Source organism: Nymphaea colorata, chromosome 14 (assembly GCF_008831285.2).
Source record: "Nymphaea colorata isolate Beijing-Zhang1983 chromosome 14, ASM883128v2, whole genome shotgun sequence".
In the NCBI taxonomy this organism is placed as follows: Eukaryota; Viridiplantae; Streptophyta; class Magnoliopsida; order Nymphaeales; family Nymphaeaceae; genus Nymphaea; species Nymphaea colorata.
This window is the reverse complement of record NC_045151.1, coordinates 2,461,981-2,478,851: the sequence shown is the minus strand read 5'-3', so window position 1 is coordinate 2,478,851 and position 16,871 is coordinate 2,461,981. Positions and strand designations below refer to the sequence as shown.

Sequence of the window (16,871 nt, the reverse complement as noted above, 5' to 3'; positions counted from 1 at the left end):
CTTGTCACCTAGTGATAGAACCCCACCCAGGAATCTCAACACTCAGCTATGGACTCACTGGTTTGGCTTAACCCAACAGTTAGGTGGTCTTGGGGAAGGTCTGAAAGGAATGACTCAGCAAGGGGATCGGCCATTAGTATTGGTTGGTCCTCGACTTGTGTTTCCTTGGTAGAACCCTTCATATGGTGGTGTAACAATGGGACCATTGGAGTGGTGGTGAGATCTTCTATTTTCAGCACTTTCAGGTCTAGATGATGAGGTATGACCATCAGTTGAATTAGTACCATCATTTTCATTAGAGGGTTTCTCAAGACAGGCCATTGTATCTTTAAACCGGCCATCTATAGTGGTTATGTTGGTGTTAATTCGGGCATCAATGGCAGATACAGTGGTAGTTAGGGACCTAACTTCATCTATATTTGCTGAATGCATTCCATACATTAGTGCATGGTGTTCACATCATACTGGATCTGCTCCAACATCTCTTGAATTTTCTCCAGCTGCTCCTCCTGAGGTTGCTGTCTTGGAGGCATCTTGTTGTAATGCTGAGCACGCTCTAATACCAACTGATAGAACTGCACCCAGGAATCTCAACACTCAGCTATGGACTCACTGATTTGGGTTGACCCAACTCTTAGGTGGTCTTGGGGAAGGTCCGACAGCAATGACTCAGCAAGGGGATCGTTTGAACTTTTGACCGACCTCAATTGAACGGTAGTGCGAAAATTAAGGTGCAACACAATAAAAATGGACAACTATAGATATTAAGTTATGGAACTAGGGATTTTGCAGGCTGGAGAGACCCGACCTATCAAATGTGGAACAGGAAGCACCCGCCCGCCTTTGATGTAACCATAGGAGATGGAAGCCAGTTAAGGTCCCATGTGTTCACTGTTCAGATGTTGAGATAATGTACAAGGAGTCACATTTTCAGTGGACTTATACCTCTTACCCATTGGTGGGATAGATGTTGTTTTGGGTATACAATGGTTAAAAACTTCGGGAGGAGTAGTATAGGATTTCATTGGAATGCATATGAGGCTTATGAGCTTTCCTAAGGAAGGTGGCACTGTTACACTCAAATCCCTCAGAACCCTACTTTCATTGAGCCCAGGGAGGCCCTTAAAAGCCTACAAACTCATCAACCAGCTAATATCCTCTTCTCCTTGCCCAACAGTGAACCTGCCCTAACTCTTGCCCCACCTGAGTTGGAATTGCTGCTGGAATTTGAAGGGATTTTTGTTGAGCCTAAAGGTTTACCACCCAAGAGGACCTAGGGCCACCGGATTGAGCTTGTTGAAGGATCCAAACTGGTTAGTGTTAGACCATACATGTATGCTTATAAAGGAAATGATGCAGTCAAGAATTATAAGGCTGGGTACCAGTCCCTTTTCTTTCCCTGTGCTGCTAGTAAAAAAAAAAAAAGACGGAACCTGGAAATTTTGTGTTGATTATAGAGCATTAAATAAGATACCGTGAAGGACAAACATCCTGTCCCTGTGATAGGTGAACTATTGGATGAACTTTATGGGGCCACATACTAGAACAAAATAGACCTCCATTGAGGATATCACCAAGTTTGGATGACAGATACGAACATAGAAAGCACAGCCATCAAAACCCATGATGGACAATATGAATGGTAATGCCCTTTGGTCTAACCAATTTCCCAACGACCTTTCAGAGATGCATGAATGACATCTTTCAGGTGCACCTGAGGAATTTGCTAGTATTTTTTGATGATATTTTGGTCTACAGTAAAATCATTGAAGTCCATGTCAATCACTTGAGAGTAGTCCTGTAAGTACTACAAAAACATCGCCCATTTGCCAAGAGTCTAAATGTAGTTTTTGGGCAAACTGAAATCTCCTACGTAGGCCATATTGTCAGTTGTGAGGGAGTACAAGCAGACCCCCCCCCAAAAAAAAAAATAGAAGCCATGGTTAACTGGCCTCTCCCAAAGGATCCCAGATTGGTAAGAGGGTTCCTAGGTCTATGTGGTTACTACATGAGGCTTGTTCAGGGGTATGGATACATTGCAGTCCCATTGACTAGTTTGTTACAAAAATGGGCATTTCATTGGTCCGGAAAAGCTATTTTCAATCCTTCAATTTACTTAAACATGCTATGACTGAATCCCCTATTCTAGCTCTTCCAGACTTTTCTAAGACATTCGAAATTGAAACTGATGCTTGTGGCACTAGTATAGGGGTATTATTGTCTCAAAGGGGTCACCCAATAGTTATGAGTGAATGTTGTCTGCCAAAGCTAAAGCATTATCAGTTTATGACAAAGAAATGTTAGCCATGGTAACAACAATAGAAAAATAGAGGCCTTATTTGTTGGGTTGGAAGTTTATCATCAGGACTGACTATAGACGCTTGAAGTACTTACTACAACAGAGGATTACAACTGCAAGTCAGCAGCAGTGGTTAGCTAGATTACTGGGGTATGACTTAAAAGTACACTATGAAAAGAGACTTGAGAATAAAGCTGCTGATGCTCTATCACATTTGCGGGAAAGCTTTTACCTTAATCTGTCCACCCTGTCTTCAGACCTGTTGAACTGTATTACCATTGACCTGTTCCTTGACCCAAAACTAAAGGCCATCAAGGAAAGCTTGGAAGCACAACCAGATTCTGTGCCTAACTGTACCCTGAAAAATCATATCATTTACTAAAAAAACAGAATCCTCCTACCCAAGGACCAGCCACATACCAAACTTACTCCATCATCACCATTCTACTCCTATGGCTGACCATGAAGGGGTCCGCAAAACCTTGGTGAGACTCAAACAAAATTTTACTTGGGGACAGATAAAAATAGTCAGTGAAGCGATTTGTGAAGGAATGTCCTGAATGTCAAAAGTAGAAATATGAAGCTGTGAAACCCCTTCTTCATATGGCCCCCTTATCTATTCCTACTGATCCCTTCTTACCTATTTTGACTGATCTCTAGAAAGATATCAACATGGATTTCATTGAAACACTTCCTGAATCAAATGGAAAGACAACAGTTATGGTGGTGCTAGACCGACTTACCAAATATGCCCATTTTAGTCCATTACCCAAACCATATACTGTGGCTTTTGTAGTAGAAGGCTTCCATACTTATGTTGAGAAACTTCATGGGGTACTGAAGACTGTCACCTGTGATAGAGACACCATTTTCCTTGGCAACTTTTGGAGGGAATATTCTAAACTATTGGGAATCAAACTCAATTTCAGTACCTCCTACCACCCCAAACCTGATGGGTACAGCGAGGCTATAAACCGAACTTTGGAAAACTACCTTAGATCCTTTGCTAGTGAGGGACTTCACACTCGGAGTCAATAACTTTTCATGGGGAGTGGGGTCCTATGACACCATTTTTCCCCATTTGAAGTCATGTATGGGGTACCCAGCAATGGAACTTGTTGTCTATGCAGAGGGACCAACCACAGAACCTGAAGTGGGGAGAACTTTGAGAGAAAGGGATGAGATCCTTAGCCTTCTCAAACAAAACCTGACCCGGGCACAAAATCATGTGAAACGTATTTTTGACAAGAACAGGAAGGAAAGTGACTTTTGCATTGGATTGGGTTTTGCTCAAAAGGTTGCCTAGAAAATAGAAAACACTTCTTGGTCATTACTATAGACCATTCTTAATTATAAAGAAATATGAAAAGGATGCTTACCAAGCTTGCTTTACCTTTTGATGCCAGATGCACCATGTGTCCCAGGTTAGTAGGTTAAAACCTATGTAACATGGGTATGGCTCTGAAGGAGCAGTACACCTGCACAGTATCGGTACGACACCGGTACGGGTGTAGGTGCAGCGTCAGGTGCGGCACGGATGTGATGTTGACCATATCAGGTATGGTCAACGTACCGGTTATGGCGGACTCGTCGCTCTCGCTCCTCTTCCTGGAGTTTGAGGGAGATGCCGCGAACTAGACCTTCATCAAGTGGGCAGAGACGCTTCGAGGGGATGATGGCCACTTCCTCCAGGATCTTCTTGTTGGTGTGAAAGTCAAGTATCATTCTCGAATAGTACTGCTCGATCATCTACCTCGACGACTTCTTCACCGTCTTCGTTCTCACTCGCCCCATCTTGCCGCTGCCAGTCTGCCGCTGCTACTATTCGAGAAAGAAAGAGGGAAAGGGAGGGAAGAGCTAGGGCATCTTGCCGTCGCCGATCTGCCGCTGTTACTCTCCGAGAAAGAAAGAGGGAAAGGGAGGGAAGAGAGAGGGCATCTTGCCGCTGCTACTTTCCGAGAAAGAAAGAGGGCAAAGGAGGGAAGAGCTAGGGTTTCCAAGAGAGAGTCGCGTGGAGGTCTTTTGCCCGCCGCCCCCAAATGGGCCTTTGGATATAATTAATTAGAACTCAGATTCTAATGGATCGAGTTCTGGATCTAACAAGAGTCGGACTCGCAAACCCCATAACAGATTGGTGCATGCTATCTAAATGAAGTCAGATTAAGGCAACTTCAGATTTTAGCAATAGATCCAATCTTGGCCTAAAACATGAGCATCATTATCTAAAAACCAGATCTCAGATATATTTTTTAGATAAGAGCACCAAACGAGTTGGATCTCATATATATATGTGTGAATATGTTATACTGGTCTGAAAATATATATATATATATATATCTATCTGTGTGTGTGTGTGTGTGTGTACGGCTGTACACCCACACCCAAGTTTTTTGAAAATGATCCATACCCGCATCCGCACCCGTACCCATGTGACATAGGGTAAAACCTTTTTATGGTGAACCCCCAATGTCTCCAGGAAATGAAATGATGCTGATGAACATCGAAAGTCGAAAGGGGAGGGGCATTGGTTCAACAAGTTTTGGTCGATTGGGGTGGAGAAAATGGAACCTCTTGGCAAGATCTAGATGAAATGACTGTTTTCCACAATTGAGGACTTTGAGACAAGGCCTCCCTTAAAAGGGTGGATCTGATATAAGCCACTTATTAAACCGAATACATCCACAACTCCTAATGATGGCAGGCTAGGGTCTAATTTAGGGGTCTTAAGATACCAAGTATGCCCAGTATAGTCAAAGGCCAGAAGGTGGTCACTAGTTCAGTCAATCAGGCTCAAGCGGGTTTGAAGATCGAATTTTTCCAAGCTTCATCATTCGACTAGAATTTGTGTAGGTACAACTCATTTGACTTGAGTTCTATGAACCAACCAAAAGTAGACGGTGGCCCTTGGGGAGTCCTTCAAGAAGTATTAAATGAAGACGACGAAAGTAAAATTAAAAATATAAGTAAAATGAAGGAGAGGCTTAAAGAACTCATAGAAAAGAAAAAGGGAGAGATTCACTTGCGTAAGGAAAAGGAAGGGCCTCTCATGCACGAAGAGAAAGAAAAGGAGAGCATTAAATGCTTTGACATGTCATTGATGATTTGCATTGGTGAAGACCTTCTTTCTCTAACATGAGTGATGGAAAGAAGTGAGAGGACTTTAGACGGTCCCTTTACTACAAGATGCAAGCCAACACTTGAATGCTGGCCGACCATTTGCTAAGCACTTGCAACACGCAGGTTCTCTCCTTTTTAACGTTCAAAAATTTAAAGTGAACAGAGATTGTGTCAACTCAAATGGGAATAGACGAATCTGTAAGAATCTTCACAAAGTACTCGTCTCTCCGTATGCAAAACAGATATGTTGAGAAGAGAGGATGAAAGAAGACGATGGAGGAAAGGGAGCAGCCGGCTTAACTTAGCCCTGCGTTCCTTAATCTTTAATTAAAGAATAACCCTAATAGGGTACAACAGATTTGTACATAAAAAGATAAAAAATTACAAGAGAGCCACCGCCTAGTAGCTTTAGGCGTGTGGATATAAGGAGAATGGATCGGGTCTGAACAGACCCGATCCCCATACGCTAACAGCTCCCCTCAAGTTGTGCATGAGATTTGATCATGCACAACTTGTTCTTCAAATCCCAAAAATGCTGCCCTGTGAGACCTTTGGTAAAAAGATCAGCTATCTGTTCATTGGTAGATATATAAGTAGGCAAGATCTCGGCTTCTTCAACCTTCTGTCGAATGAAATGTTGATCAATCTCTATATGTTTGGTGCGATTATGCAAAATGGGATTGAAAGCAATTTTTATCGCACTTTGATTGTCACATAGTAATGATGACCGAACAATAGGAAGATTGAGCTCTCCAAGTAAATGACGTAACCATGACGCTTCAGTCGTCCCTGCAGCCATTGCTCTATATTCTGCCTCAGTGCTAGATCGTGCAACAGCACGCTGCTTCTTACTGCTCCAACAAATGAGATTAGAATCAAGAAAGAGACAGAAACCTGAAACTGATCGTCGGTCATCGGGATCGCCTGCCCAGTCGGCATCAGTATATGTATATATGCTATGTCCAAGAGAAACATTGGAACATTTGGTGTAGACTAGTCCATCTCCAAGAGTAGCTTTGAGATACCGTAGGATCCGCTTAGCAGCATCCATATGTCCTTCAGTGGGTGCATGCATGAACTGAGAAATCTGATTTACAGCATATACTAAGTCTGGGCGAGTAAAGGTAAGGTATTGTAACATACCAACAATGCTGCGATAGAATGTGGGATTGGAATATGCAGCAGTTCCATCAGATGCAGTCAATTTAGTATTCAGAACACTGGGGGTAGTGATGGGTTTGCAATTAGTCATACCTGCCCTATCCAAAACATCAAGGGTATACTTGTGTTGTGTAAGAGTCAAACTATCATTTGTCCTGTCAAGTTCGACACCCAAAAAATATCGTAATTCTCCCAGATCCTTCATCTTGAACTCTTGCTTCAACATACCTTTAACATAAGATATATGTGAAGAAGAATTCCCAGTTATAACAATATCATCAACATAGATAAGTAACCAGGTGGTAGCTTCTCCAGTGCGATAGATAAACAAAGAGTGATCGAGAGAGCTTCGGAGAAAACCAATTTGTTGTATGTGATGAGAAAAACGATCAAACCATGACCTAGAAGCTTGCTTCAACTCATATAGAGACTTGTGTAATTTGCAAACCCATTTTTGAGAATCATGAGTAGTGTAGCCGGGAGGTTGCTCCATGTATACCTCTTCCTTAAGAATTCCATGAAGAAAAGCATTTTTGACATCTAACTGATAGAGAGGCCATCCATACGAGACTGCAAGAGAAATAATGACACAGATTGTTCCCATCTTGATGACTGGACTGAATGTTTCATCATAATCTTCCCCATATTGCTGAGTGAAACCGCGCGCCACAAGTCGTGCTTTATACCGATCAATGCTACCATCTGGTTTATATTTCAGTTTATAAACCCATTTGGATCCCACAACATTCTTATCAGCTGGACGAGGGACAATCTGCCAAGTCTGACATTCATGCAAGGCTGCCATTTCCTCATTCATAGCTTCAACCCAACATTTTTCCTTACTCGCATTGTGATAAGATGTTGGTTCCACCTTTTTGCTGACTTCTGTCATAAACAGCTGAAAATCCAAAGAAAAACTGTTATAGCTCACCCATCTATCAATAGGATGTCGCACGCGTTGTGATTGGCGTGGAACTGCAGTAGGAACTGATCGCCTAGAATACACCAGGCCTGAGAACCGATTATGCATAGGTGGCTCACTGGGCTGAGAAGATGAAGGCATGCTGTCCAAGGAAGTAGTGCTGCTCAAGGAACTACTTACAGATGTCTCGGGCTCATTAACAACTTGCTCATTGTGCTCAGTCAACATTGCTGCCCCTTGTCTTAAGATTTCAGCATGAAGCCAAGTATCATAAACTTCATTTTTGTCCTTGAGTGTCACAGAAGTAGCCTTGGGATCCTGTAACCTGTTCTCATCAAATACAACATGCCGTGAAATATGTACACGCCCAGTTTTAGGATTGTAACACCTATAACCCTTGTAATTTTCTGCATACCCTATAAATCTACATAAAACAGCACGATCTTGAAATTTGTTTCGCAAGGAAACATCAACATGCACATAGCACACACATCCAAAAATGCGCAACTCCTCATAACGTGGCTGCTCTTGGTGTAAAAGAAAAAATGGTGATTTTCCATCAAGCAAAGCCAATGGCAATCGATTTATAACATGTACAACCGTATGGAAAGCCTCGGTCCACAATGTCATAGGTAAGTCTGTTTCATGCATCATGCTAAGTGCACTTTCAACAATATGCCTATGTTTCCTTTCAGCAATTCCGTTTTGCTGAGGTGTATGCGGACATGAAATTTGTCTAGTGATCCCATTATCTAGTAAGTACTCAGTAAATTCATTAGAAATAAATTCACCACCACCATCACATTGAAAATGCACAATATTACTGGAATATTTATTTTGAACTAAGGCATGAAATTGAGTGAATAGGCGAAAAACTTCTGATTTGTGTTTCATGAAATGGATCCAAGTATATCGGGAATATGAGTCAACAAAAATGACATAGTATCTACTCCCAGAAGAAGAAGGAACTGGAGCAGGCCCCCAAACATCAGAATATATGGTGTCAAAAACCTTTGGAGCTCTTTTATTTATTAATTGAAAAGGAAGGGCATGGCTCTTACAGATATGACAACTCGAGCACATGCTGGACTCACTGACAGAACTCAGACGGGACTTATCTAAGAGCCCGTCTGCAACAAGACTTCGAACAAAAGATTGACTACAATGAGCTAACCGACCATGCCAAATGGATGGTTTATTATACTCTGTGACATTGACTTCACTATGACTTGGAAAACATGAATCAGAAGGGTGAGATTTTGACATCTGTGGAGCTCCTTCAAGGACATACATATCTCCTTTGCGAGTGCCCTCAGCGAATGTCTTCTTGGTTCGAGCATCCTTGACATAAACAGAAGAGAGTGTGAATTCAACAGAGGATTGAGTATCATCAATAAGCTTGGACACTGAAATAATATTTTTCTGGACACTTGGAACAACAAGAACATTCTTTAATGGAATCGAAGAAGAGCCCATAGAAATTTGTACATTTCCAATGTGTGATATTGTGTGATGGGAACCATCTCCCGTGACAACTGAGCCTTTATCTAAATAAGGGAGAGCACTAGAGAGATTACCTGCGTCACCAGTAACATGGGCTGCTGCTCTAGAGTCCACATACCATTCTCCTTGCTCGTTTTGTTTCAAATGAAGCTTAGACAGGGCTGTCATGAGGAGTTGTTGTACGTCTGCTGAAACATTAGATCCAGATGATGATGAAGCTGACCCTGCTGCTGCCTTGTTCTCACGTCTAATCTGATTATTTTTGTTCTGTGGGTTGTGCCAACATTCTGACTTTACATGCCCCCTCTTGTTGCAATAGAAACAAGTCGGAACCCTTCTAGATGTGGCAGATGTAGTATTCATGCCCTGTGGTGTTGGGAGAATCCCTCTTCCCATTCCTGCCTGAGGAATCCAAGTACGAGTGCGATTCCCTTGCAATGCATGTGTCCCTGTGATCAGTACATTGTGACTGTTGGAAGGAATCAAATTCTGTCGCTGAACACGACTAGCTTCGTGTTGGAATAACTTAGCCTTGAGATCTTCGAAAGATGGAAGAATAGGTAGGACTTCCAAGGCTGTGCAAAAAATATCAAAATCTGTTCCCAGTCCACTCAAGGCTTGTTGCACTTTGTCCTTGTCGCTGACGGGATGTCCAATGGCAGCAAGTTGATCACTTACACTTTTAATTTCATTCAAATATTCCAAAACAGTACGCGTCCCATGCTTGATGTCCTGAAATTGCCTTCTTAACTGCAGAAAACGTGCTTCGGATACTTGAGAATACGTGGTGGCAAGGGTAGACCACAACTCTAGGGCTGTTAAATCATCATCAATACCTCCTAATACTTCCTCTGACAAAGTAGAAGTAATATAGGCAACAAGAGACTGGTCGTGAGCCAGCCAAGCTTCATACTCAGGATTATTTTCAGTAATGGTTTCATATTCAAATCTGATTTCACTCATAGCCGCAGCCCCAGCAGCTTGATCTCCCACTATGGTTTTCTTCACTTCACGGTCAATATACATAGGAGGTGCTGGAGTGGTCCCATCGATATGCCCGTAGAGTCTATGACTTTTGATAAAAGGGACTATTTGACGTTTCCAAGTCAAATAGTTACTATGATTCAGCTTTTGTGAAATAAGTTGGGAGAGAAAGTTGGAAGATAGAAGAGAGGGGGTCGGCTGATCCATAATTGATTTAGGGCAACGACAAAAATTAGGGCAAAACGATGAGAAGATTAGGGCACAACGATTAGGGCAAATCAATTAGGGCAAATCACGCAAGATTTAGGGCAGAAACTGAAAAGAGGGATGATCACGCCAGAAAAGAAAGAATTTAGGGCAGATTAGGGCTAATCACATCAAACTGAAATCACTCACCGGAGGACGATGCAACCTGGCTCTGATACCATGTAAGAATCTTCACAAAGTACTCGTCTCTCCGTATGCAAAACAGATATGTTGAGAAGAGAGGATGAAAGAAGACGATGGAGGAAAGGGAGCAGCCGGCTTAACTTAGCCCTGCGTTCCTTAATCTTTAATTAAAGAATAACCCTAATAGGGTACAACAGATTTGTACATAAAAAGATAAAAAATTACAAGAGAGCCACCGCCTAGTAGCTTTAGGCGTGTGGATATAAGGAGAATGGATCGGGTCTGAACAGACCCGATCCCCATACGCTAACAGAATCAAGTCACCACAGTTTGGCTTGGTTCTCTATCAATAGTGAAGAAGCTATGTCGCGAATGGCTCAAGATAAATCGAGCCAGTTTCAAGAGCAGGTCCATCTTCCCACCCAAGCAAGGAGGAGCCATCGAGGTTATAAAGGTCTCTGATACCATGTAGGCCTTCAACCAACACTCTTGACAACATTAATGACGATGAAAAAATGATGAAAAAAGAAGCTCAAGAAGATCAAAACACCATGCAAGAGGTTGAGGGCCTCATTTCTACAACGATAAGATTTTTCTCTTGAGAGAGAGATAAAGGCCCATCTATGTCACATAGGTACGGGTGTAGGTGTCGGTACCGGTGTGGGTACGGGTACGGGCCATTTTCAAAAAATTTGAGTGTGGGGGTACGGCCGTACACACACGCGACATATATATATATGTCAAAAAATTACAAACAAAATAGCATATTCATAAATCATGATCCAAAACACAGTATAGAAGTAACTAACATACAAATATATCAGCATTCTTGATTCAATAGCAATCACTGTAGAAGCACAAACAAAATAGCAACATACACTTTTACATAAGTAACATAACAAACAAAAGAGGGTACACGGAACAGAAAAAAAAAACCAACAAAAAAGGGAACCGACTGCAGGCGACTAAAAAGATACTGCTCAACAAAAAATGAAAAGGGAACTGACTGCAGAAATTCTCTTGTTTTAACTTTTAAACTAAACACGGTTTCCCTCCAAGACATTGTCTTGTTCTACACTAAACAAGACAATGGCAATCACAGCAGAAGCTCAAAAAATTACAAACAACGTGCTTAACATAAGTAACATAACAAAGAAAAGAGGGAACACGAAACAGAAAAGAAAAAAGAACAAAAAAAAGGGAACCGACTGCAGGCGACAAACAAAAAAGAGGATTCAGAAAAAGGTCGTTGTTCGCCGCCTGAAAATGAACCAGAAAATGAGAAAACGATGAAAAAAAAATCAAATAGCGTTGCTGTTGGCACTTGCCGTCGCCGGAGATAGTCTGCCGTTGTCGTTCGTCGCCTGCAGCCGCCGGTCTCCGCCCCTGCCTTCGCCGGTCGCCGTCAGTGGGTGTCGGTGAGAGAAGAAGAAAACACGAAATGAAACGAAACGAAAAAGGGTTTTAGGGTTTCAATTTATTTAACGTTAAATTTTTTAAAACGTGAAAATGTAAAAAAAGGTTAACATTAAAATTAGACGGAAATGGACTCGGTCAACTTTGACCGAGTCTGAAATAGGTCGAAAATGACCTTGGGTGCGTTGACCGTACCCGGTACGGTCAACGCAGCACCCCTGCCGCACCCACGGGTGTACCCGTACCTGTACCGTGCGGGTACTCATCCTTAAGAGAAGTACCCGAGTACCCGTGTGACATAGAGGCCCATCCATAGGGAGATTGAGAGTATGTTTTGCAAGTCAACAGAGAATGCAAGTGTTGAATGTGTGCCATTGCTGGATTTGGAGCCAGCTGGTTGAGCTGATTAGAGTGGGGGGGGGGGGGTGGTGGTGTTGGTTGTTGGGTTCTTGGGATCTTTTTTCTTCATCATTAATGTTGTTTGAGAGCGTTGGTTGAGGGCCTGCATGGTATTAGAGGTCCTTATAACTTCGGTATCTCCTCCTTGATTGGGTGGGAAGATGAACATGCTCTTTAAACCCGCTCAGTCGAGACACAATTCCACTAGTTCACTAGTGATAGAGAACCAAGTCAGGCTGTGGTGACTCGATTTTCCTGTTCCCATTTGAGTTGGCGCATCTATGCTCTCTTCAAATTCTAAACGTTAAAAAGGAGAGCTTTTTAAGAGAGCCTGCTTGTTGCAGGTGCTCAGCAAATGGTTGACCAACACTCAAGTGCTGGCTTGCTTCTCATAGTGGAGGGGATCGTTTGAAGTTCCCTCTCTCCTTTCCATCACTCCTTGTAGAGAAAGAAGGGTTTTCACCAATGCATGCCATCAATGACCTGTTAGAGCATTTAAAGCTATCATTTTTTTTCTCGTGATGTGTGAGAGGCCCTTCCTCTTCCTTAGGCAAGTGATTTTCTTGTTTCTTTTCTATGTTTTCTTTAAGCTCCTCCTTCATTTACTTATATTTTTAATTTTACTTTTGATGTCTTCATTTAATGCTCCTTGAAGGACTCTTCTTGTCAAATGATGAAGCTTGAACAAATTCAATCTTCAATCCTACTTGACCTTGGTTGATTGGATTTGTGACAACCTTCTGATCTTCGACCATACTGGGTAGCCTTGGTATAGACTCTCTTAGGACCCCTAAATCAGACCCTGGCCTGCCATTTTTATCTGACTGCGCATTAAGAGTTTGGATGCATTCAGTTTAATAATTGCGCCTGCATCACCTAGCCACAAATTGAATCTTGAAATTGAAATATTTTTTCCGTTTTGTTAAATATATCTTAAGATATTTTGTGATTATTTTTCAAGAGAATGGGAAATATAACCCAGGCTGACACATTTTGGCTGATATGGGGGGTCGGTCAGCATAAGATTAAGACGTCCAAATCGGTACTAATAATGTGAAAAATGGTACTGTTTAGGGTTGTTGGTAGCAAAATTACTTTGTGAGTGTCCCATGAATGTCCTAATGATTGGGCCAGATTGATGGAACATTATTTCTAGTTTTCTATGAATCTGCCCTGATCTATGGGGTAGATATGTAGGACACACACATAGTGTCCCTGCCGGCAAATGACCCTTTAGTGTGCGTAGAGGTTCAGTTAACAAAGTTATGGTCAAATTTGCCCAAAAACAGTCAAGCATCTGAGTGTATTTTTGTCATTTTCTTTTCTACCTTTCCTTTATCTGTTTTTCGGTGTGTCAAGCTTAGACTAGCTGGGTCTGGGCCAAATGATTTGGGTGATGGGTGTACTTGATGTATTATTATTGTAATATGCTTGTTTTTTTTCTGTCACACAGAGACGCGTCGCCATGTCTATATGCCCACTTTCCATCCTTGGAACAATATCCGCTCAAATAGTAACATTGCATATTTTGTTATTGTCCACCATTAGGACAGTATAGGTGAGAGAAAAGAAAGAAAATATGGGAGGTTAGAGAAACAGTTGGTAGGGAAAAAAGGGTTAGAATTGGGATAGGTGAAAATGTATATATAGGGAAGCTGGATTCCTACTGCCAGACGGTGAGGAAGTGAAAGCGAAAGCATGTATTCTGTTTGCCCAATTTTTCTTGTTTACTGTAAAGAAGATGGGCGAAGGTGACAACTGACAGCAGTCATGAAGGAGCTGTGAAAAAAAAAAAGAGGGGACTGGAGGGGATGGGGTCGTCTGAGGTGAGGACAGGGAGGAGAGGAGCAGTGGGAGAGGGTAGAGTATGTGAGCCTGTATGATTGGCCATCAGACTTCGAAGTTTGAACTAATCTATTCTGGCACAAGAAGGATTAGTTAACAAGATCTAGCACGATATACTGTTGGGAAAAATTCGTGATTTATTTAAATATTACTTAACTAGTGATTTCATATACTGAGCACTTTGAGTCTGGCATCGGTACTGAGAGATTTTTCATTTTGCAGACTTGCAGTGGGTTCAGGATCTTGACCCTTGAAGTTGTAGAAGGCACTTCTCTTTTTCGGTGTTCGTATCATTTTTGTTTTTGTGGGGATACCCACCTTCAACTCACACAAGCCTGAGGCCTACCGTTTTTCAAGGCTGCAAGCTGCGTTCCTGACACGGTCGGTGTGGAAAGACTCCTCTTCCTCAAAAGGCGTGTTACTAGCTTCCTAAAGGGTTTGACACATTTGTATATTCTGTAATCTACATTTTTCATGCAAAAATGTGCATGCTGATTTCTTTTTTGTTTTTTTTTATACAACAGACTTGTAAAATTGATGTTTATCATTAAAGTAAAAAATCAAGAAAATATCAGAAGCAGCCACATCTTTCTAGCAAAAGTACTCTTTCACAACTCCAAAATGGTATTCACGCTGTCTTTGGTTGATTTATTCATCAGAGCAAGGCAAGCTGGTAAGCACAGGCACACAAAAAAGACCCAAGAAAATACAAAGAAGAGGAAGAAGAAAACAAACACACTCTTGTATGCTTTCCATGCATTATTTGCTGACCTTCAGCCATACACTTAATCAATCAATCGCATATGAAAGGGGCGTCGGCGTGCATGTCACTGCAGTAGAGACCGGGATGCTGTGAGAATCCTTGTCTAGAGAGCATCTTTCTGGTTTTTAACACCAATTCCTGGTTTGTGATTGGACCTGATGTCTCCGCAAGAATAGTCTGGATGGCATTGCTCAGCGCTCCATAAGCTTCGCTGGAGCGACCGGATGGATTGGCATCGGCAGAGGTCTCGTGAGTTTGGCATCCGCTGATGAGAATGCCCATATGCGGCAGCGCCTTCTTATTGGAACCTGCGTACACTTCTTGGCTGCTGTAGACCTGTTCTTCAACTACAGGCTTTACATAATCACCATTAGTTTCATCAAGCTTATGCTGCAGGAATTGCTGTGCCAGGCCCCCCACAATGTTCATAAAACCACCACCGCCCTCACTCGATTGAAGCTTGTCAAGAAGTACCTTCATGAACTTCTTCACTTTGGGACTGGCATCCTCCCCAAAGATGTCAAACAATGCCGGTCTCAGCTTGCCGACATCAATATCGTCCTTCCCAGTCTTCTGCTTGAGGATCTCTATCAGCGTCGAAAGCGGCAGAGACTTGCTTTTGATGTGTCCATGGCCGACGTACTCTGTCTTGACGTCCTCTTCATACCGCTCATGCCTATGATGGTGGTCGGAAGGAAGGTGAATGCCCCGTGACTCCAAGGCGTCATTCACCTTGTGGTGCAGGAATTCTTTGAAGCCGAAGCCCAAGGAGCCCGACCCCTCCTCTGGACTCTCCCTCTTGCGGGCGCCTGTGCTTTCGCCGATCTGCTCCTTGGTGTGCTCCACAAGGCCTCCACTGTGGCACGAATCAGACACGATGGTTAAACGGCAGCCCTCTGGAAGCTCGTCCACGAAACTCCTGAAATCATCATCTGCAGATCAAAGATACAGAAAATCCATAAGTGGTTGCTCTCCCTCTGCGCAAGCTTTCAAGAGGCTGTCACGGTTGATGGTGGTGGTAGCGGTGCAAAACCAACATTCTTTCTGCGACGAATCACGCAATTATCACCATAGCTATGAGGGTGAATCAAACTAGCAACTGGGCACGTGGATCTAATCATCGGCCGTGAAATGTACGCGTTGACCTTGGGCAAAAGGATCTGATCAAGGTCTATGAATCACAGATCGCGTTCGTTGAGAACGATTCCCAAACCCCGGGATGGCTGCTGCTCAGAGAGACAGAGGGAGGAAGAGAGAGAGGAGCATGGTGGTTTGCGTACCAGTGATGAGGTTCATGTCACAGGGGACGATGCATTCGTCGTAGCCGGTGTCATCGTCCTCGCCAGTCTCGGCCGGGAGCCGGGTGCCGTGGCCGCTGTAGTGGAAGAAGAGGACGTCCCCTGGTTTAGCTTTCCGGATGAGGTTGGTGATGGCTTGCCGAATGTTAACTCCAGTGGGCTGCTTGGAGGAGGGATCGGTATCGATGAGGATGGTGATGTCGTCTTCATCGAAGCCATAGCGCTCCACGAGGCACCTCTGCATCCTCCTCACATCATTGACGCATCCCTTTAACTCCGCCTTTGTGCCTGGGTAGTTGATCCCTACCAGAACTGCCTTCTTCACCATCTCTCTCTCTCTCTCTCTCTCTCTCTCTCTCTCTCGGCAATCCTGCTCCTCCCTCTATCTATGAACGGAATCTGCTTTTTGAGCGAAGAGGTGGTGAGGTGGTGGTGGGGCAGAGGAGACGTGATTTACCAAAGTACATCCATATTTTTTCAGTTTGCCGACAGTCTTGATCACCAAGAAAAGGGCTCTCCCTTGTGAATTATATTCTAAAGTAGTCTCCAATCTCTACCTTCTATGATTTTTCAAGTCAGTTTTTACTGAGATTTCGGAGAATAAATAATGCTTAGGCGTGTTTGGATGCATGCCCAACATGGCGTTTTGCCTCCAAAACGCGTTTTTTGCCTCCAAAACTCAATGTTGAGCACATTGAAAATGTCGTTTTTAGAAAAACCTGATTTTCTAAAAACGCCATTTTCACAAAGGGGTGAAAAGATTCACTCAAAACC

General features: G+C 42.9%; 2 protein-coding genes across 3 annotated transcripts in view; one reads left to right on the top strand and one right to left on the bottom strand.

The window, feature by feature from the left end:
- LOC116267505 (protein FORGETTER 1) overlaps positions 1 to 14,620 on the top strand; it is a 73,743-nt gene extending 59,123 nt beyond the window's left edge. For both annotated transcript variants that reach the window (XM_031649255.2, XM_031649257.2), the window contains one exon: positions 14,259 to 14,620. In XM_031649255.2, the coding sequence (XP_031505115.1) occupies positions 14,259 to 14,290 (32 nt within the window). In that variant the 3' untranslated portion in view covers positions 14,291 to 14,620. The remainder of the gene's footprint in view (positions 1 to 14,258) is intronic.
- A 38-nt stretch (positions 14,621 to 14,658) lies between these two features.
- Positions 14,659 to 16,494, bottom strand: LOC116267507 (metacaspase-5-like). The gene is made up of 2 exons (XM_031649261.2): positions 16,080 to 16,494; positions 14,659 to 15,731 (listed from the first exon to the last, which is right to left on the bottom strand). Exons 1-2 carry the CDS (start codon positions 16,423 to 16,425, stop codon positions 14,830 to 14,832), a joined length of 1,248 nt encoding a protein of 415 aa, XP_031505121.1. The 5' UTR covers positions 16,426 to 16,494; the 3' UTR covers positions 14,659 to 14,829.
- Positions 16,495 to 16,871: the final 377 nt, after the last annotated feature.

What these genes read in the sequence shown, in the direction of transcription:
- LOC116267507 (XM_031649261.2), bottom strand. Translation starts at nt 16,425, where the DNA reads ATGGTGAAGAAGGCAGTTCTGGTAGGGATCAACTACCCAGGCACAAAG. An exon ending in TGACATGAACCTCATCACTG is followed by an intron (nt 15,732 to 16,079) that starts GTACGCAAACCA and finishes TTTGATCTGCAG; the next exon opens with ATGATGATTTCAGGAGTTTC.